Source organism: Bos mutus, chromosome 15, assembly GCF_027580195.1.
Source record: "Bos mutus isolate GX-2022 chromosome 15, NWIPB_WYAK_1.1, whole genome shotgun sequence".
Taxonomy (NCBI): Eukaryota; Metazoa; Chordata; class Mammalia; order Artiodactyla; family Bovidae; genus Bos; species Bos mutus.
Genome location: NC_091631.1, coordinates 57,718,673 through 57,741,825, shown reverse-complemented (window position 1 = coordinate 57,741,825; position 23,153 = coordinate 57,718,673). Strand labels below are relative to the sequence as shown.

The window sequence follows — 23,153 nt, the reverse complement described above, 5'->3', positions numbered from 1 at the left end:
CATTTCTCCCTGCCATTTTTGCTTCAATCCCTCTAATCTCTCAAATTCTATGCCCCCACCACTCCACCAAAATTGCTTTTATCAACTGTCCAATCCAATAGACAGTTGTTATTCTTCACCTTATTTATCAGTAGGTTCTGATCATTCTGTCTTCCTGAAAATATTTTCTTCCCTGTTTCTGAGTTCCAAATCTGCCTCTCAAGACCTAGTCCTTCACCCTTTGGTTTTTACTTGACCTCTTGGATCCTGGGCTTTGCCTATGAGACCTCCTTGGAGCTCCTTCAGCTTTAATCTCCTTGAACTTCAACTGTCTGTCTACCTGGACCTGGGCCCACAGACAACCTATACCTTCTAATTCTTTCCCATTCATTACTGCTTTACCTGAACGTCCTGACTCCCCTCTTATCATGAATTCTGAGGCCTTTCTGAAGAGCTAGTCAAGGTCTAGTCTATTTGGTTTCTTTACTTAAGATGTAGTAAGGCCTGGCCTCATCTCTGACTGAGCCAAAAATAATCGATATGAATTTCTAGCTCCACAAAGAACATAGTCAATCTTCCTAACAGTATTAGAAAACTCTGGTTAAGAAAGCTGAAGTTTATTGTCAAAAATACTCAATGTCAAACATTTTGTGTCTTCTTCAGTGGATCTATCTGTTTATAGATTCTTTATTTGGATGATACCAGAATATACTTTGCGTTCTGATGCCTAGAAAAGGACAGCACTCTTTTAGATTTCTCAGGGAACTGGACACAGATAAAATAAAATGGATACTAGAGTTAGCCCAGGACTGGAAGTTATTCAATCCCAGATTCCAACTTTCATCCTTATTAGTCCTAGTACATTGCTTAGGATTAAAGCCACATACCTAGAAGCATCAAGGAATGGTCTGTAGGCCAAGTTGATCCATTCTTCTCTATTGGATGAATATTTTGGCTCCCGGGGTGTTTCTCTCATGGTGTCCAAATCCACTAAATAATGGCATTTACTGATGTCAATCTGCAATGGAGAAAGATGAACTCTTATCAGGAATTGCAAAGGTCCTTTCAGGGTAAGAAAGATAAATTGTAACCCTAAGAATTCAGGCAGGGTTTTAGAAGCACAAACATCAAAGTCCTCAGATGTTATCAGTGCTCTCTTCGCTCAGATAAGAGTGCTGGGTGTTAGGGTATTATTTAGGCTCCTGGGGGAGGGAGGAGACATCAACTCACCCAGCCAAATATACATGTAGGCTCTGGGAGTTTTGACTCCAGTTTGGGCATGAAGTCTGTCTAGTCTCACAAACACTTCTGAAGCTAGCAAGAGTCCACAACCTACTCAAAAAACTTTCTTTTGTGGCTCACTACTGCTCCCTTCCAAACTATCACCTTTTGTTTCAGAGATTGAGAGGCCTGATCAAACAAAAATGTTAATGTGTGAGAAGCCCCGTCTCTGCTGACAGAGAGCCAGCAGGGTCACCGTATACCTCATAAGTAGTTCAAAGACATCATGCACATTGTTTCCTTCAAACTTCAACAGAACTGACAGAGACACAAGGACTGTCCCTGCAGAAAAGATCAGTAAAGCAGATACAAGGACTGCAAGAGTAGAGATTATGAAATGTATATACTACTATTGGCAAAACTAGAGTCATCCAGTTGCTCACAATACGGATACATCAGAGGATCACTCGTACTCATAAGAAATTATTAATGCATTTAACTTAAAACCATGTTGGTACTGTGCTTCTCACAAAATTGATTAATTCAACTGAACATGCTACAAAATCTGTAGGATACTTTTGCAGTTAAATGGTTCATCTCAAACTATTCTTCCTCTCATCTCAAAGCCAGGGGAGAAATTTTTAAGCCTTTTTAATAATAATAATAATCAAAATCTGTAGACTTAAAAAAAATTCAATACACACACACTAATGTTCATAGCAACACTATTTAAAACAGCCCAAACATGGAAGCACCTAAGTGTTCATCAACAGATGAAGCGATAAAGAAGATGTCGTATATCATTCAACCATAAATAAGAATGAAATAGTGCCATTTGCAGCAATATGGATGGACCCAGAGATTATCACAAGTGAAGTAAGTCAGAGAAAGATGAATATTATATGATATCATTTACATGTGGAATCTAAAGAATACTAATGAACTTATTTACAAACCAGAAATAGGCTCACAGACATAGAAAATAAATGTATGGTTTATAAGGGAAGAAGGGTGGCAGAGGGATAAATTAGGAGAATGTGACTAACAGGTACACACTACTATATATAAGATAAACAACAAGGATTTATTGCATAGCATAGGGAACTATATGCAGTATCTTATAATAATCTATAATGTGAAAGATTCTGAAAAGAATGTGTGTGTATGTCTGTGTGTGAATCACCTGCTGTATACCCAAAGTGGAAGTCACTCAGTCATGTCTGACTCTTTGCGACCCCATGGACTATACAGTCCATAGAATGCTCCAGGCCAGAATACTGGAGTAGGTAGCCAGTCCCTTCTCCAGGGAATCTTCCCAACCCAGGGATCAAATCCAGGTCTCCCTCATTGCAGGCAGATTCTTTACCAGCTGAGTCACCAGGGAAGCCAGTATACCCCAAACTAGTACAATATTGTAAATCAACCACAGTTCAAAATCATATAATACACAAGTTTCTATGATGTTAAATAAAAGCCCAAAGATGGAGAACATTACTGTGACATGATTTATAATAAATATTCTTGGGGGGTCTTTTTCCAAGGTTTCTGACTGGCAGCTCCTAAAACCCTGGTAATTTCCTAGGCAATAAGAGCAATGGGAGCTTTTTTTTGTTAAAATGTTTATACTCTTATCCTCAGTTCCTGATATCTCTTCAAAGCAATAATGGTGAGTGGAATGTCTTGTTATTCATAGGTAGCCCCTATGTACCACAACTGAGCTTAGGTTAATGGGGTGACTTTTGGAAATCCCCTAAAGATGGCAGGGATGCTGGTCACCAGATGAACTAACCATATGAATAGAATGTTGGTCTTTCCAATCACCAGGGGAGGGGTAAAGGGCTGGAGACAGCCAGTGATTTAATTAATCATTCCTGTGTCAGGACGCTTCCATAAAACCCTGAAAACCCAGGTTTAGAAAACTTCCAGGTTGGTGAACACTAGGAGATTTGGGAAGGGTGCTGAACGTGGAAAGAGCATGAAGACCCGAACTCTTCCCTCCTATCTTGCCCTATTCACCTCTTCCATCTGGCTGTTCCTGAATTATACCCTTTTATAACAAACCAGTTCTCTAGTAAGTAAAATGTTTCTCTGTGTGTGATACTCTAGCAAATTAATCGAACCCAAGGAGAGGGTCGTGGGAGACTCTGCTTTACACCCAGTCAATCAGAATTACAAGGAACAACCTGGACTTACAACCAGTACCTGAAGTCCAAGAAGGGGGTCATGGCCCCAGTCTGTCACCAGCCAGTCAGAAACAGGTACCAACCTGGGCTTGAGATTGGCATCTGATGTAGGCAGGAGAAGTGGGCAGTCTTGTAGGACTAAGCCCTCAATCTGTGGAGTCTGATGCTGTCTCTGGGTAGACAGCATGAGAGCTGCATTGAGTTGTAGGATGCCCAGATGGTGTCTGAGAATTGTTGTTACTGTGGGGAACCCCCCCAATCCCCAACATTAGAAATCAGTCCCAGAACCCTCTTAATTACTAATGTAGTCAGTTAAAGGAAAGTATATCTCAAGGGAAGGAAACTACTAATTTTCAGTGTTTTTTTTACATGCAAGTATGTTACACATATCATTTTTGAAATCATTATATAAAGGCCTATAGAGGAATTATTAATTTGTATTTTATAAATGAGGAATCCAAGACTCAGAGACAAATTATATAACTTCATTTTTTTCAAGATCTATATTAAGCCCCTACAATATACTAGGCATTAATAAGTTAGTGCTAACGATATAGAAATAAATAACAAATAAACAAATAATAAGTTCTCACCCTAAAAAGATATACAATCCTCACCAAAATCACAAAAGTTTACAGTAGAGCCATGTGGGTATTTAGCTGTTTCAGTTGTGTCTGACTCTTTGTGACCCCATGGGACTGCAGCCCACCAGGCTCCTCTGTCCATGGGGATTCTCCAGGCAAGATACTAGAGTGGGTTGCCATGCTCTCGTCCAGGAGATCTTCCCAACCTATGGGTTGAACCCAGGTCTCCCTAATTGCAGGTGGATTCTTTACTGTCTGAGCCACCAGGGAAGCCCAGTAGAGCCATACTGGACTCAGGTCAGTGTGACTGCCAATGTCATACATCAACTGCCCAAAATGACCGAATGAGAGGCAAAGTACTCTCAGGACCTCATCTAAATGTTGCTTAAAAATTACAACCAAAAAAGAGTTGTCCAAGAATGCCAGGTTTCAGCTAAGATAAAGACCATTTGAAATACAATTAGATCTATAGCAAATCTCATATTTCAACCTTGATGAAGGGTTGAAAGCTTTTCCTTTGGAAGCAGGAATAAGTCAGGCCACTTGTTATCATTACTCTATTCAACACTTCACTAGAGATTCTAGTCAGCAGCAAAAGATGAAAGGAAAAAACAAATGGTAGAAGAAACGAAAAGAAAAAACACTCATTAATTCATCACAATGATATGATTGGTATACATAAAATCCAAAAGAGTCAACAGAAAAATGTTTGGAATTAAGAGAGTTTATCAAACTTCACACTATTTATAGAATGTAAAATCAACATCATATATTCCTACGTAACAGCAGTAAACAACATATTAAATTATACTGAAAAAATTACATATTTTCAAATTATATTATAAAAGTACCATTCACAAGGATTTGAAAACATGTGGCTTGAAATAAATCTAACAAAATATGGGCAAGGCCTCCATTAAAAATTATAGAATTTTATTGACAAGTGTCTATCAACTGATGAATTTATAATGTGGTATATTCATATAATTAAAATGTGGTCTAAAATGCAGTGGTATATCACTTTCTTAAAAAGGATACATACTACAACAAAGATGAACCTTGAAAACATTATATTAAGTGAAAGAGACACAAAAGACCATTCTTGTGTAACTCCATTTATAAGAAATGTCCAGAAGAGGCAAATACATTAAGATAGAAAGCAGATTAGTGGTTGCTAAGCATTGGGGGAGTTAATGGGTATGGGTATTTTTTCTGCAGTGGGTTGGGGGAGGGGCAATGAAATGCTCTGAAACACTATGAACATACTGAAAGTCACTGAAAAAGTTCTGGAGATAAGAGAGTGGTAATGACTGCATAACAGTATGGATGTTCTTAATGCAACTGAATTATATACCTAAAAATGATTAAAATGGTAAATTGGATAATCAAAAATAATTGAAATGATGAATTTTATCTCAAAAAATTTTAGTAAACCATAAAGTAGACCTTTAAGATAAACCTTATTTCTAGGTTAAAGACTCACTATTATAAAGATGTGAATTCTAAGTAAATTGATTGAGAGATTAAATGCAATCTCAATAAAAATGCCAATAGACTTTTTTGATGAAATTGACAAACTGATTCTAAAATATATTTGGGAATGCAAAGGACAAGGACAGTCCAGGCACTCTTGGAAAAGAACAAGGTGGGTACTTGTTATGGTAATTAAGACAACGAGGTATTAGTGCTGGATTAGAACAGACCACCAAATAAAACAGCTTACAGACACACATGGACCCTAATCTATGATAAAAGTGACACCTTAGAGCAGTGGGAAGAGTATGGTGTCTTCACTAATGCATGCTGGGACAACTGAATATCCATTGGAGGGGAAATGAAATTGGACTTCTGCACACAATAAATAAACAACAAGGACCTACTGTATAGCTTAGAGAACTGTATTCAATATTCCATGATAAACCAGAATGGAAAAGAGTATTTTTTAAAAAGAATGTATATATGTATATATATAACTGAATCACTTTGCTGTATAGTAGAAATTAACACATTGTAAAATAAACTATACTTCAGTGAAAAAACACTGATAAAGTAAAAAAATCTACTTCAAATGGATTACAGAACTAAATGTGAAAAGCAAAACTCTTGGAAGATAATATGGGAGACTATTGTCAAAATCTAACGCATGGCAAAAGTTCTTTTAGACAAGCACAAAAAGTATTAACTATAAAAGAAATGATGGATAAATTTGATTATGTTAAAATTGGGAATATCCATTCATCAAAGATACCATTAAGAGAGTGAAGCGATGAGCCAAAGAATGAGAGAAGATATATGCAATATATTAACAATCAAGCACTCATGTCTAAAATATATAAAGAACACCTACCAATCAATAAGACAAAAAATGGACCGTCCAACAGAAAAATGGGCAAATAATTCGAATAGGTACTTCAGAAGAAGAAATCAAAGTGGCCAAAACCAAAAAGTTTTCAACTGCATTAGTAACCAAGGAAATGCCAATCAAAATTACATGAAAAATTGCAGTACCAAGTACTGACCAGAATGTGGAGCGATTCTTATACATTGCTAGCAGGAGATTAAGTTGGTACAAAATTTTCAGAAAAGAATTTGGCAGAATCTGCTAAAATTGAACATACGCATTTCTTATGATCCAAAAATTCTACTCCTAGGTATTAGAATGAACCATATGGAATCATTAATATGTGACTGATCTACAAAAAAAAAAAAAGGTAATTTCACATGGTTCAAGCTAATGTATATCCAACAGGAATGCATGCACCAAAAGATAAGTTCAAGAATATTCGAAGTGGCATTATTTACAGCTGGCCCAGATGGGAAACAACCAAAAAATGATCAACAGTAAAACAATAGTGATATAGCTATACAATGAAATCTATACTGTAATAAAAGAGAACAAACTACACTACACTCATCAACATGTGGTTACAAACAAATGTTAAGCAAAAGGATCAAGACATAAAAATGCAGTATGATTCCATGTATATGAGGTTCAAAAACAGGCAAAACTAATTTAAGTTGTTTAGGAATGCTTACAAAAGCAGTAAATCTAAAGAGAAAAGCAAGACCATTTTTATTATAAGCAAAAGAGGGAATGGGGTAATGATCAAAGGAATTACTCGGGGAACTTCTGGTGCTGATAATGTTCTAGTATTTGACCTGGGTGATGATTACACAGGTAGTTGCTCTATTATTATTGTATTATTACTAATTTAATGCACATTTATGTTTTGTGCACATTTAGGCTTATGGGTTATACACAACTTAAGGTTTGAAAAAGTGCATATAAAAACAACTTGGTCATCTCTGGCTTGCAGCAAACTCTGTTCTTCCCCAACCTCTAACTCACAGTACTGTTCTCATTCTCGCTCAGCATTATTTATATGTAAAAAAGACTTCAAGTCTCACATCTGTCTCTACATATGGCTATTCCTCCAGGGGAGAGAAAGCACACTGCGAATTGACGTCAGACCCAATTCCATTCCACATAACTCTCTAAAAATGATCCTTTGCATAAACATTCCAGGAAGCAGCCTTTTTGGTCTGAACACCCACTCTGTAGCTCCCAGGGATTTTAAAAACATGAAACAAGTTTTTTAAAGCTTTACAAGTGCCATGCCTCTGTAATCAAATAGAACCGGCAAGGGGTAAAGATTCACAGTCTCAAGTCTAGACCTCCTTTGGTGAGGGAGCTCTGAGTTTGACATTTCAATACTTGAGCTCAGCCTGGCTTTTTCTGGCCAGGCATGCTACAGGTCTGATTATTTAGCTTTGGTGCTGGACACATGGTTTACCAGAGATGTGGACAGTAACTAGTTAACACCCAACTATACCAGTTAGCTTTAGACTTCACTCATCACACCATCCATAAGCAAATTGCATTTAAAGTTTTTAGAAAGATACCAAGGCAAAAACTGTATTAATTGAAATACTAACCCATTAAAAAGAGAAATGTAACCTCTTTTCATCTATTCTGGAAAGCAGCTGATGAATATTCTTTTTTTTATAGCAATCAGTTACCGAACAACTGCAATACACAAGGACAAAGGTCTCTGGCAAAAAATGATTAGGTGTGATCAAGGGTAGTTTCTCTAGTAGAAAAGAAATAAAGCAGCTAAAAAAGGAGCCCAAAATAAAAAGGCAACCTATGGAAAGAGAAAAAAATATCTGCAAACCATCTATCTGGTAAAGGATTAATATCCTCAATGTATAAGGAACTCGTAGAACTCAACAGCCAAAAAGCCAAATAAATATGATTTAAAATGGGCAAAGGGCCTGAACAGACACTTTTCCAAAGAAGACACACAAATGGCCAACAGGTATGTGAAAAGGTGCTCAGTATCACCAATCATCAAGGAAATGCAAATCAAAACCACAATGAGATGGCAACCTCATACCTGACAGAATGGCCATCATCAAAAAGAAAAGAGATAAGCACTGGCAAGTACGTGGAGAAAAGAGAGAAACCCTGCACTGTTAGTAGGAATGGGAACTGGCACAGCCATTATGGAAAACAGTATGAAGTTTCCTCAAAAAAATCAAAAATAAAACTACCATATGATTCAGCAATCCGACTTTTGGTATGGACCTGAAAGAAATGCAATCACCAACATGAAGCGATATCTGCACCCCGGATGCTCACTGCAGCATCATTCACAATTGCCAACACATGAAACGAGCTAAGCATCTGTCACAGGATGAAATGTGGGATGGATAGCTAGCTTGCTCTCTCTCACTCTACCTCACACACGCGCATGCATACACACAAAAACGAATATTATTCAGCCATAGAAAGAAGGAAATACTGCTATTTGTGACAACATGGATGAACCCTGAGGGCATTATGCTAAGTGAAATAAGTCAGACACAGAAAGACAAGTATATCCTGTATAGACAAGTATATGACTTCACTCAGGTATAGAATCCCAAAGTCAAACTCACAGAAACAAAGTAGAATGGGGGTTACGAAGGGGCTGGGGGAAACGGAGAGATGTTGGACAAGGGCACAAAATTCAGTTACAGACGACTAAGTTTTACAGATCTAGTGTAGAGCATGGGAACCACAGTTAAAACAATACAGTGTTGTATACTTGAAATCACCTAAGAGAAGACCTTAAATACTCTCACCACAAAAGGTGATGGATGTATTCACTAACTTACTGTGGTAATCATTTCACAATATATACATACATGAAATCACCACATTTTACACCTTAAACTTGGACTTCCCATGTGGGTCTAATGGTAAAGAACCTGCCTGCCTACAGGAGATGTGAGAGACGTGGGTTTGATCCCTGGGTGGGGAAGATCCCCTGGAGGAGGGCATGGAAACCCATGGACAGAGGAGCCTGATGGCCTACAGTCCACAGGGAGGCAAAGAGTCAGACATGACTGAAGTGACTTAGCACACATACCTTAAACTTACATAATGTCATTTGTCAATTATATCTCAATAAAGCTGGAAAAAAATTATATTTAAAAAATTAGAAGAGGAACTCTAAGTCAAAAGCCTAGATTCTGGTCTGGGCTCCATAAAAACTAGCTGGGTGATTCACATTCATTTAAGTTTTTTATACTTTACTTTCTTCTGTAAAAAATAAGGATGATACCATTTGGCTCAAAAGCTGCAATGAGGATTAAATGAGATGATTCATTTAAGTAAAACTTGCAAACTATAAAACACTACTATGCAAATAGCTATAATATTAGAAGGAAGTCTAATTCTGTGAAAAGTGAGAACTTGACTAATATAAGAGAACCTTGGAGCATTAGAGCCCAGTAAGATGAATTATTCTTGTTTTCAACCTAGATTGATATTTATTGTCAAGTCATGTCCAATGTGTAGGACACAACAGTTATAATATTAACTACTCACGGTCATTGATTAGCAATGAATTGGCAGCATCTGCTAAATGATATCAAAATGAATCTTCTGAGCGCACAGAAATAGAAAACAAACTTATGGTTACCAAAGGTAGGAGGGAGAGGGGAGACACAAATTAGGAGTTTTGGATTAACAATTATAAACTACTACATATAAAATACATAAGCAACAAGGATTTACTGTATAGCACAGGGAATTATATCTATTATCTTGTAATAACCTAAAATGGACTATAATTTGCCAAGTCCTGAATAAGTATGCTGTACAACTGAAATATAATGCAATATTATAAATCAAATGCATTTCAATTTTTTAAAAAACTGGAAAAATCAATCTCCTGGGCATCATCAAAGCCTTTATTAAGTACCTATAGTTAGGTGAATACTAAACTAGGTATATAAAATTCCTCTAAGACATGTCTTGTGTTATTAAACTTGTAATTTAGGTCAGGAAATAATACTGGCACATATGAAATATAGAAAATATTATAAGTAGAGTTCAGAGACAAAGAAATCACAGGGGGCTTCAGTAGTTGAAAAGCTTTCCAGGACATGGTGGCCAAAGTTAGAACAGAGAATAAAAGGCAGAAAAAAGCAAGGTCTTCAGGGGAAAGAGGTGGAATATCTGCTTGTCCCAGAATGTGTGCAATGAGAAACAGAACTAGAGAGAGGAGGTCCAAGGACTGATAACAGAGGACCCAAAGTAGGACAGTCTGGATTTTGTGCATCAGGAATCTACTCTAGGTCTCTTCAGTGAGTGACAGTCATTCAGTCGTGTCCGACTCTTTGTGACTCCATGGACTGTGGCCTGCCAGGCTTCTCTGTGCACAGACTTCTTCAGGCAAGAATACTGGAGTGGGTTGCCATTTCATTCTCCAGTCTTTTAACCAGGGAGTCTTTTAACCAAGGAGTAATACAACTGAAAAATGGGTCTCAGAACGAGAGGTCCATATTGGCTATGCCGGGGAGGGCAGGGGAAGGAAGCACTTGCAGAGAAGGCGGGAAGCTAAGACTGCAGTCACCATCACAGCATCTAGTTGCGACGGGACCACACCCTGAAGCTCCACGGCAGGCAGAGGGGTGAAGGGAGCAGAAAGGGTAGCTCTCGGGTCTGTCTGAAAGGAAATCAGTGACTCCGGGATTTCTAATGCAGTGAACTGGGGAGAAGGAGGAAATGCAGTGAAGAATCAGTTTAGGTTAAGACTGAGAGAAGACGATGTTTCAACACCTACTGTTTCAACTTGTTTCAACACCTACTGAGGTGGGAAGAAACATGGTGTATTTAAGTCCTGAAAGAAGCTCCGTGTGATTAGAATACTGAGTTAGAGTCTACAGTTCCTACTGCCTGGAATACTCCCTGCTGTTACCTCAGAAATCCCTACTCATCCTTCAGATTTTAGCTAAAAATGATTTTCAAGAAAGACTTCACTGTCCACTTAAACTAGGACAGGCCCCTAAATTACATGCTCTCCTATCAACCAGTACTTCTCCATTAACACATCATATAATTATAATTTATGAATCAATTGGGGAAAGAGTAAATTCTGTGGAAGTTGGGACTGTGTGCATCTCATTTCATGCATTCCAAAAATCTAGTATAGTGCAAAGTACACAGCAGGTGCCAAATAAATATGTTAATACATGTACACAGAGAGCATGAATTTTAAAAAGTGAAAGTAAATTGAGGGAGGAAAAGATGAAAGGGTAGGAGAAGGAAGAAGACCCCAGATAAAGCTTGGGAGGATGCCAAAAGAACTGGCAGAAGAAAGTGGAAGAAGTAGGGGCTGAAAAGATCCCTTAGACAGGCCGCTGGAGAAGGATCAAAGAAGTACACGGTTGGGAAACTCGGGGAGAGTGGATTTCAAAAGCCACAGAAAGGCTGCGGAGGAGGTTGAAGATTGAGAAAAAAATAACAACAGGACTGGGTTCAACAGCTGCATCAAACAATAAATTTATCACAGCTTAGAATGTCATGGGGGGACAAGGAAAGAACTAACCTCCTTCTCTCAGTGACCTTCCCTGCTGTCTACCCAGTGCCGGAGCCAAGCCCCCACAAGTCCTAAGGCAGGAAGGATGTGAACTTGCATTCACGCGTTTATCAGCTGGAAATGACAATGACGCACGTAGCTGTAAAAATAGAGATCTCTGGCGAGGGCCAACGTGAAGTTCAGGGAGTATCACAGAGAAACCATCTCCATGTAGAGAACAGACCTTATTTCTCAAACGTCACTGAAAGTTCTCCAGTAAACAAATGCAGGAAAGAATCCTCTACGAGTTTAAGGGCAGGGAATTCCCTGGTTCAGCGGTTAGGACTCTGAGCTTTCACTGCTGAGGGTCCAAGTTCAATCCCTAGTCAGGGACACAAGGATTCCCACACAGCGTGTGGTGCAGTCAAAAAAAAAAAAATCTTAAGAGTTTAAGGAAATAACGTGAAAGATCAATCAAAATCGGCCTGTAACCTCCAAGAAAAGTGGGAGGACTGAAGTTGAAAAAACTGTTTAGATGCTTTGCTCAGCTGCTTATTAATTGTGATAAATCTACCAAAATGTCTCCAGCTATCAAAATGAGTTCAAGTTCCAGTAAACTGGCTATTAATTTTGAGTAAGGCTAGACAATTCATCATAACAAGATTTGACTTGCTTGTAATATTTTATAGAATAAAATAATTAAAGTATGGGAGTTGCCTAGAAAAATTAATTTGAACAATTATTCCGGGATCCCACTCCTGTGAACGGAACATACAACTCCCTTCAGATCTACGAGGGTGCTCCTGCTCTTAGGATGAGGGTTAGAGAATATGAAGAACACAGAAAATGAACAGAAGAATCGGACGTAAGAACAAACCAAAACTCCACATGGATGTTCCTTGCTTATTCTCAATTCATAGAGAAGACGTTAGAGACAATTAAGTCCAGATCTGCAAGCTTGCAGAACCTTCCGCTTATGAAGAACTTCTCTGAGAAGATATCTTTTGACTCCATTTTAGCCATGACATCTCATTATAAAAAAATACAAATATATAAAGAAATCCTATTGTATATAATACTACTATATTTAGACGTGGATTATGTCAGCAAGGACTCATAAAACAGACAAGTGTTTGAGACAGCTAACTCTCTGAAATGACACCAGCAGAAAAGCAGAATAATGCTTTGAACTCCTTGTGCCCAACTACACATTATTCTTATTTAAATCTATCTAATATTACCATTCTCGTCAAGAGATGGGACCTCTAAAGACTCTGCTTCTAGCTCCAGCTCTGCAATTTAGGGAAGTTCTTAATCTAGCCTAACCTTTACGATCTCTTTAAAGAGTTTAGCCTGCAAACCACTAAAATCCCTCTCAACTCTAACAACTACTATAGAGAAAAAATTCCATCACAATTATAGATATACTCCATATTGCTGACTCTACTCTTCTCAAACTGCTGGGGCGCATCATTAGATGTATTTTCATATTGAAAGACATCCCTGTACTAGACGTAACAAATACACAAGGTCTGCTTTTCGTACTGCCAAGACATGAGCAATCAAAGAGTCTGTCCCACTACCAGCACTGAACATAGCTGAAGACACGTATTTGTCAGGAATGGCAAAGGCAAAATAAGATCATTCAGTTCTCTGAATGTGCTGAGCTCAAGGAGCTGTGGAAGACTTCCCTGGTGGTTAAGACTCTGCACTTCCACTGCGGAAGATTTGGGCTGGATGCCTGGTCGGGGAACTAAGATCCAGGGATTCAAAGCCGAGATACCACCATTGTTGTTCTGACACTGTTAAAAATGTAAAGGGTAAGGGAAATTTTGTGGGCCTGTGTGCTTGAAGAAATTTTAAATTTTTACAGAGCTTCTTCAATTCCAATGGCTTTGTCAATAAATATGCAAGTGAATATCCAGAACAGTGGTAATTACCAGAACAGTGGTAATGCTACTCAATGAAGCCCAATCTACATATCCCTTAGCTCTCAATGACACATCTCAATATAAACAAACTTACTATTTTATACGAAATGCATCTTTAGAAAATTGAGAAGTCATGGGAAATTGTTTAATTCCTTTTGTTTTATAACAGCAAATTTAGGGTTTCTTTTCTAAATTTGATTTTTTTTTTTGGATGTGTCTAATGGCTCGTGGGATCTTAGGTCTCAGATCGGGGAGCGAACCCAGGCTCTCGGCAATGAAATCACTGAATCCTAACTGGACAGCCAGAGAATTCCTCATTAATTTGATTTTTTAAAATACCAGTTTATATATAACATTTTAAGATTACATCTATAATATAGGATGAAATTCATTAGTTTTTATAACTAAAGTTACTATCATTACCACCTTTATGAAAAAATCTATTGATTACCAAATTAGGAAACAAAAGAAAAATCACTCAACTTCCAAAAAATTTCTACTTGAGTCATATATACAAAAAGCCACACACACCATTTTTGTCAAAAATTTTGATTTTCCTTTAAAGTTTTTATATTGTCACTGTAATTTAAAAGAGGACCAAAGGAAGACAAACATATAGATAGATACGTGCCCTTTAGGAGTTCACTACCTGAGATGGATAATACGAGGTAAGGAAATGTAAATGGCATTCAGCCAATGGAATAAAACAGTTGTGCCAAAGTAAAAATAAAAAATAACAGAAAATTAATTTTTAATCATTTGGAGCTGGGAAAACATGTTCACATAATTTTCTATTATAATTTTCTCTGCTTTATTAGTTGATTGATATTATTATCAGTTCCTGGTATATAGTTTGCATTCCAAGAAGAGGAAATGGCTTTTTAAACTCAAACCTTTCACAGTTGTTTTCATCACCCATTCAAAACAGTATAAATTCAATAAACAAAGCTCTGCCTAGGTTAACATTTAAGCATCAACCTATAACGTGTTCTGTACATGAATACTGGAAAAAGCAAAGTAAGGGAAAATGGACTGGGGAAGGTGATAATTTTCTGATGATTCTTATGCTGGGTTTTAATGGGTAGCTTTTTTAGTTTATTTGAAATTCTGTGAATTCCCAAAATATTAGTAGCAAAATATATTCAAGAGTAGGGGTTATTAATATACTGCTTTTTCTACTAACATAGATAATTGAGTGGTGATTTGTTTTTAAAGGGAAATAGATGGTGCATAATATGGGATTAGATCTGGTAAACAGCCATGGGAAAATTGTGTTGCAATAACAAAATAAAAAGAAATATAAGAAGGTCTCCTTTGCTCAATCTGCAAGAACTCCTGTAGAAAACAAGATCCGTAGTTGGAAAAGTAGTTTGGCAGACTAGCTGGAGGAAGGGCAGCCGAAAAGAGTGGCATGACAGGAATAGCAAACTACCTTTGTGAGACTCACAGGTGTAAGTGAGCCAGACAGACAGGCCAGGTGGATGAGGCTATGTTATGTGAAGCAGCTGTGGTTCCCAGGCTTTGAATTAGAGTCTCTGCAAATGCCACTGACTGTGAAAACAGACCTAACACGGGTAAAAGAAAGGTAGAAAAGTATTCCGTCTTCCTGCAATACATCAAACTTGAGAGCGAACCAGCCAAGACATAAATCAGCCAAACGCTAAGCTCTGCCAACTCACATCAGAAACAAAGGACAGAAGAAGGCAAGTCTGTGTCTTAAGAGACCCTGAGGTCACAGATAGGATGCTGAAGGTCTCTGAAGCCAAGAGATGATACTTTCAATTTCTTTCCAAGTTAAAGGTCGGAAGTTTGGAAGAGAAAGATAAGGGAGGTGAACAGAAGAATACAAACAATGGGACCGAATCACAGTACTGTATTTCTGAATTATGACTTATAGACTACTGCATTTGTGGCAAGGATCAGAATATTGATACATCTCACTAAGAGTGAATGTGCTTAGAAAAACCTCCAACCAGATGAAGAAAATCTCAAACAAAAATCTGGAGGAAAAGAACTCCCAGAGAAAATCATAGACTAGACACTCTAGTCCAAAAAACGTGGTATTTCTTAAAAAACACACAGGTGATCCAGGGGTTAAGAATCCACCTGCCAATGCAGGGGGAATGAGTTCAATCCCGGGTCTGGGAGCGTCCACATGATGCAGGGCAAGTAAGCCTGAGGGCCACAACTACTGAGCCCACGGGTGACAACGACGGAAAGCCACACACCCTAGAGTCTGTGCTCTGTGACAAGAGAAGCCACTCCAGTGAAAAGCCTGTGCACTGCAGCTGGAGAGCAGGCCGTGCTCTCCACCACTAGAGAAAGCGGCAACGCAGACCCAGCACAGCCACAAGTTAAATTAAAAAACATACATGCACAGAAGGAAGAATTTAAATTTCAGGAGAAAATAGAGGAGAGAATTAGAAATAAAAACCTATGGCCTCAAATATCAATGAAGCATTTAATCTAATATGTTAAAAGAAGGTGACAAAGAAAAACCAGAGAAGGTACTTTTCCATATTCCTTCTGCTGAGTCCAGCTGAAACCCTGGACACCACACATGAAACACATATAAGACAACTCCAAAGAGTAGATGAAAGAAGGCAGACTGGCTAGGAACCTCAGGACTCGAGGAGCAATACTTTTAGACAATAACCACTCTATTCCAATAGTGATCATTAATTTTATGTGCCAACCTACTTGGCCACAATATCTAAATATCAGGCCAAATATGTTGCTACAAAGATATTTTAAGATTAGATTAACATTTAAATCAGTAGATTCTGAGTAAAGCAGACTACCCTTCATAATGTGGACGGGCCTCACCCAATTAGTTGATGACCTTAATAAAAAAACAAGTATTCTCTCACCCCCTCCTCCCCACCAGGAAGAGAGAATTCTGTCTGGAGTTGCGACATCAATTCTTCCCTAGGTCTTCAGTCTGCCAATCAACCCTGCAGACTTCAGACCAGCCCCCACCAATTGTGAGGCAATTCCCTAAATCAATCTCTCTCTGATACATACAAACACTCACACACACATACACCTGCACACACACACACACACACATGCACACATTCTATTGGTCTGTTTCTTTTGAGAACCCTAACATACTGGCCAACACGCCCTCAAAAACAGATCATTCCACCCACACCTCTGACAGTAAATGCCCAGTGGAGAGAACTGAGTTTCGCACCTTCATCAGGCTGTAAGAGGGACGCCTCCTGCCAGCCTGGATGGTGTCAGAGAAGACCCAGTAGGGAGGTGGGCAGCACCAGTGTCCCTCCTCCCTCACCACAGCACGGCAATAGCTGGAAGCCCTGCGGGGAGCCTGGACTCCCCAACTCCCTGGCAGTAATGGGGCAGCCAGCCTCTCAAATACTAGGGTGGTGTTGGAGAGGGCCCCGTGGAGGGTCAGAACTTTCACTACTGTCCAAAAGTAACAAGACCACGCCCCTTCCACAAACACACTCGTGGCATCAGTAGAGGCTACACAGAGAGTAGTGAAAAGGCATGACTGCCCTCCAACAGCCAAGGTGATATCAGTAGAGACTAGTAGACAGCCTGAACCCCCGCTGCCATCCAGCAGTAACAAACACCCCTGTCTAGCCCCAGGTATCAGCGGAGGCCACGTGGGGAATGTGGACTTCTATCCCCAACTGTCAGTAACAAGGCAACACTCCCTTCTTCCCATCACAGTAGGGTCAGAGGAGGTTGGCTAAAGCAGAAGCTTAAAATAGAAGAATCAGAGTCTCATAATACTCAAAATACCCAGGTTCCAAAGTAAGGAAGATCTCATGACACGACAAACGACAACAAACAAACTCCAACACAGGAATGACAGAGATGTTACCATTACCTAACAAAGATTTTAAAGCCACCGTGATAAACATGCTTCAATGAGCAACCACAAACATGCTTGAAACAAAAGAACAGAAAGTCATGGCAAAGAAAAGGTTTCACCAAAGAAACAAAGGAAGAAAAACCAAACGGAAATTTTAGAAATAAAAAAGGACAAGAACTGAAATTAAAAGCTCAGTGCATGTGCTAAACAGCACAACAGAGGAATCAGAGGAAAGAATCAGTGAACTGGAAAACAGAATCACAAAATAATACAATATTGGAATAACAGAAAGAAAAAGAACTGGGGGTCGGGGGAGGAGAAGAGAGCTTCGGGAGCTTGTGAAACTGTAACAGAAGATCTAACACTCATGTCATTGAGCCCCAGAAGGAGAGAAGAGGCAGGGCTGGAAAGGTACTAAAATAATGGCCAAAAGCTCCCCAAATTTGGCAAGAGACTTAAACTTATGGCATCAAGAAGCTGAGTAACCCCCAAACAGACTAAACTCAAAGATATACACTCTAAGACACATCATAATTCAACTTCTGAAAACTGTAAACAAAGAAAAACTCTTGAAAGCAGCCAGAGAAAAATGACCCCCACCTATAGGGGAGAAAGAATTAGGATGACAGCGGGTTTCTCATCAGGAAACATGGATGCCAGAGAAACGGACATATTTTTCAAGTGTTAAATGAAAAAAATTGTCAACCCAGAATTCCATATCAAGGGGAAATCAAAACATTTCCAGGATGCACACTGGTCAGAATGGCCTCATCAAAATGTATACAAATAATAAATGCTGGAGAGGGTGTGGAGAAAAGGGCACCTTCTTACACTGTTGGTGGGGATGTAAATTGATGTAGCCACTATGGAGAACAGTACGGAGGTTCCTTAAAAACCTAAAAATAGAATTGCCATAGGATCCAGCAATCTCACTTCTGAGCATATTATCTGGAAAATATGAAAACTCTAAAATTGAAAAGATACATGCACTCCAGTGTTCATAGTAGCACTATTTACAATAGTGAAGACATGGAAGCCCCCTAAAAGTCCATGACATATGAATGAATAGAGAGGATGTGTTGTAATTATATATATTCAATAGAATATTACTCAGCGACAAAAAGAATGAAGCAATGCCATCTGTAGCAACATGGCCGGACCTAGGGGTTTCCCTCATGCCTCAGTGGTAAAGAATCCACCTGCCAACGCAGGAGATGTGGGTTCGATCCCAGCTTGGGAAGACCCGAGAGACAGAAACAGCAATCCCCTCCACTGTTCTTGCCTGGGAAACCCCATGGACAGAGGAGCCTGGTGGGCCACAGTCCATGGGGTCGCATGGAGTTGCACATAGCAACTGAGCCCAAGTACCAGCAAGAAGTGACTTAGAGATTAGCAAACTACGTGAAGCACAAAGACAAAGACAAATACAATATCACCCATGTGTGGAATCTAAAAAAAATGGTACAAATGAACTTATTTACAAAACAGCAACACACTCACAGACATTAAAAACAAACATGGTTATTAAAGGGGCAAGAGGTGGGGAGGGATAAACTAGATACATCCTGCTACATACAAAATAAAGAGCCAGGGCCTATTGTACAGCACAGGGAGCTATGTTTGATATCTTGTAATAATCTATAATGGAAAAGAATCTGACATATACATATATATACATAACTGGATCACTCTGTGGTGTATCTGAAACTAACACAACATTGTAAATCAACTACACCATAAATTTTTTTTTTTAAGTTCCTAGATGAAGGAAAACCAAGAAAACATGTTACTGGCAGACCTACCCTGAAAGAATGGCTATAGAAATTCATGAAACAGAATGATGATAAGAGAAGAAATCACGTAAGATTAGGAAGGAAGCAAGAAGAGAAAGCATAAGCATATGGATAAAAATAATAGAGGTCCCTTCTCTTGCATTTTCTAAATTATGTTTAGAGGTGGAAGCAAAATTATAACATATTCTAATGTTGTTCTCAATATATGTAGAGAAAATATTTAAGACAATTATATCATAAACAGGGGAAGGTAAAGGAATGCAAAGGGAGGTAAGATTTCTGCACATCACTTGAACTGGTGCAGCCAATCTGGAAAACAGCTTGGCAATTTCTGAAAAACTAAACATATATTATACCTACCATATGAGCCAGCAATCACATTCCTGGGCATCTATCCCAGAGAAATTAAAATGTATATTCACACAAAAACCTGTACACAAAGATGTATAACAGCTTTATTTGTAAGAGTCAAAAATTGGAAACAACCAAAATGTCTTTCAATAGGTAAAGGGTTAAACAAACCATAGTATATCGATAGTATCAAATACTAGTCAGATATAAAGACCAAAGTGTACAATTTGGATGGATCTTAAGAGCATTATGCTGAGGGGGGTAAAGATCATTTCAAAGGTAACACACTACATAATTCCATTTATATAAAATTCTCAAAATAACACAAATCATAGAAATAGAGACAAACCAGCAGTTGCCAGGGGTCAGTGATGGTAGAGATGGGCTGTAACTATTAAGAAGCAGGACAAAGATGATCTTTGTGGTGATGGAACAGTTCTGTACCTTGACTGCAGTGGTGTTACATGAATTTACACAGCTGATAAAATGGCACAGAACTGTACTAAGGTCAATTTCCTGGTTTTGGAATTATACTATAAGTACACTGGGGGAAACCGCATGAAGGGTACATGCACCTCCTCTGTACTATTAATCTTTGTAACTTCCTGTGAATCTGTGATGATTTCAAAATAAAAGAGCTTTTTAAAATGAAAATAAAGCAGCAAGGAGCCTCAAGATCTGGGGGGATGGTATATGTGACTCAACTGGTAAACTTGTATCTGTAAGAGAAGGGTGTCTTTCTCAAAAACAAACCCAAATAATATAAACTGAATACCAAAAACTCATGAAATCCTCCTGAAAATCCTTCAACGTGAGAGGAGAAATGGAGAGGACTAAACAGGTTGATGAGACTTGAAAGAAAAATAATAGAAACAACACTAATCACAAGGAAATATCAAAGTTGTTTTCTAAAAAATAAACTGCTAACCAGTCTTACAGTTAATGCTATAATGTTAAAGCAATAAGTAATATGAATCTTTTTAGTGGGTTGGAATCTTGGTAGATAAAATAAACCTACTTAGCTCTCTTCCTCACTAAAGGCAGGCAGAGACCACGACAGAAATCAGGGTTTTTAGTCATGTAAGGATCTCATTAAAACAAGAGGAAGCAGGAGCATTTCTCTCTTTCAGTCTGGCATCTGTTAATAAAAGTGAAAAGGTTCATCCAATTACTATCTGCCAATGCTGGGCCATTGCAGTGATGCCTTGGTGGGAAGGCATCACTGGGAAAGGATGTGATCGCTGCCCTCCAGGGGCTTGTAACCTCGTACGTTCATCAGCGTACACCCAGACCTTGAAGAAGGACACTGCTCAAATCCTAGTCTGAACTTCTACTATTACCAGGGCCTGGGGAGGCCTCTCTTGAGTTCAAGAAGATTAAATGAAGGGCTATTTTAGTTAAATATTTAAACTATCTGCTATGTATAAGCCCTAAGAGAGGTACTGTGGAGGTGGCATGAACTCCTGTCCTTAAATAAGTGTATAATCTGTTAGAGAACACAGTCACATACATAAACAATGACAAGAAATGAAACATGCTCTGCCCAATTACTTCAAATCTAGAAACTTCAAACCATTTATTTCCCCCTAAACACTCAATGCTTTTTCATACTTGAAGGCTTTCCACATGCTGTTCCCTTTGATGGAAAACGTTCCTTTCCCTTACTCCTCCAGGGAACCAGTAATTCTCCTGTAAGACCCAGATCCTCTGCTACCTCTCATGTGAAGCTGCCTCCAAACAGAGAAGTAGGAAGAGCCCTTCCCACTTTATCTGTGCTTCCACAGCAGATGGGGGGGCACTTATTACACTGTTGAAAATATTTTAGAACTCTCTCTCCTACTGAACTGCGAGGAAATGATTTATGGGTTTCTCTAAATTCACCTTCCGGTCTATTAAAATAACGTTTATGTGCATAGTTCAAAATGGTACAAGAAGCTGATTAGGAAAAACAGTACCTTCCATTGCCAGGTCCCACTTCCCAGAGGCAACTTTCAGCTCTTTCAATGCTTTATTCTGGTAGCTCTTGATTTTTCAATTATTAATAATAATAATATACATTAACTTCTTTTGGTGCTTAGTGATCTGGGTATGAATCCTTTCTTATTCATCATTTTAGGTACACTTTGTGGGCTCTTTGAAACTGAAAAGCAGTATCGTTTAGTTCTTGGGCAATTTCCTCACATTTTTTCTTTGGCAATTTTCTTTTCTCCATTTCCCTTGTTCTCCCTCTCTGGACTTCCTATTAGCTAGATGCTGGATTCTCTGATCTTTTTTCCTTTTCCTATTTTCTCTCTCTTCGTTTTTCTGTTCTGTTTTTGTATTGTCACTGTATTGAAGATTTCAACTTTGGCCTCTAATCAAGCTCATTATTGATTTTTAAAATCTCAGTATCTTATTTTTAATTTCCAGAAGCTCTTATTTTCTGACTGTGCCCTTTTCAAAAAACATGCTTTTTTTTTTTATGGTCCCCAAACTTTTCCTTTAACCTATCAGGGACGCTGGTTATAAAACTTTTTTTTTTCTGCTTCTTATAGAGTTTTCCAAATTCCTTTTTATCCCCATAAACTTTTCCTTTCCTTTTCCATTTGTTCAGGACTTTTCTTCAATGACAGGAGACTATGTTTCTTGTCACCTTTGAATCTTTAGCACAAAATTTAGAATAATAAAGAGTCAGATACTGAGTAGATGAATAAAGAAGGAACAAAGAGAAAAACATTCAAAAATAGTTAAGAATAAACAGATGACAAAAGACTGGAGAGAACATTATTGTGCTGATAAGACTTACACGTCACTGTCTTTTTAAGCCAGTGATCCAGGACTGCTGGGGATGCACCTGTCCACAGACGCTCTCTCAACTGGATGGACACGGCCTTTTGTCCATACCTCACCAATAACCAAATTATTTAATTTTATTTGTGTAGAAAAATAAATTCTTTAACGCTCTTCCTGTCTGGAAGAACTGAACATATTACTTCATAATTTCTTTGCCACAGCAGCATTCTCTTTTAGTTTTAGGTTTTTAAAAAAAATTTTTCCTCATAGCTTGCAACAGATAAACCAAATCTATTTCTTTGAAGCAATCTACATCTAGTTTTCAGAAAGAACAGCAAAAGTAGTCTTAGATACAGTGACTGAAATGACTTAAGAGGCCAGAAGCCTACGAGGTATAAAAAAAAAAAAAATGTAACAGAAAATCTATCTTCCAACTCTGAGTGGAAGGTTCTTGTGCTTAAAGACAAAAACCTAATGTCAGCTGACTGTGTGCTGAGTTTTGTTTGTAAAGCCTACCAGAGATCTTGGTAGTTTCAAAGATTTGATATCTATAGCCCTTATTATGGTAACTTTTTTAAATTATGAAAGTAAGATATCATTTGTTATCAAAATATCTTTAAAATGCATTTTAAAAATCACTTATAA

The 23,153-nt window shown here is 38.3% G+C and overlaps 1 protein-coding gene across 1 annotated transcript in view; it reads right to left on the bottom strand.

The window, feature by feature from the left end:
- ALG9 (ALG9 alpha-1,2-mannosyltransferase) overlaps positions 1–23,153 on the bottom strand; it is a 114,786-nt gene that overhangs the window by 28,844 nt on the left and 62,789 nt on the right. Inside the window, exon 14 of the mRNA XM_070384232.1 lies at positions 867–997. Coding sequence (XP_070240333.1) covers positions 867–997 — 131 coding nt within the window. The remainder of the gene's footprint in view (positions 1–866; positions 998–23,153) is intronic.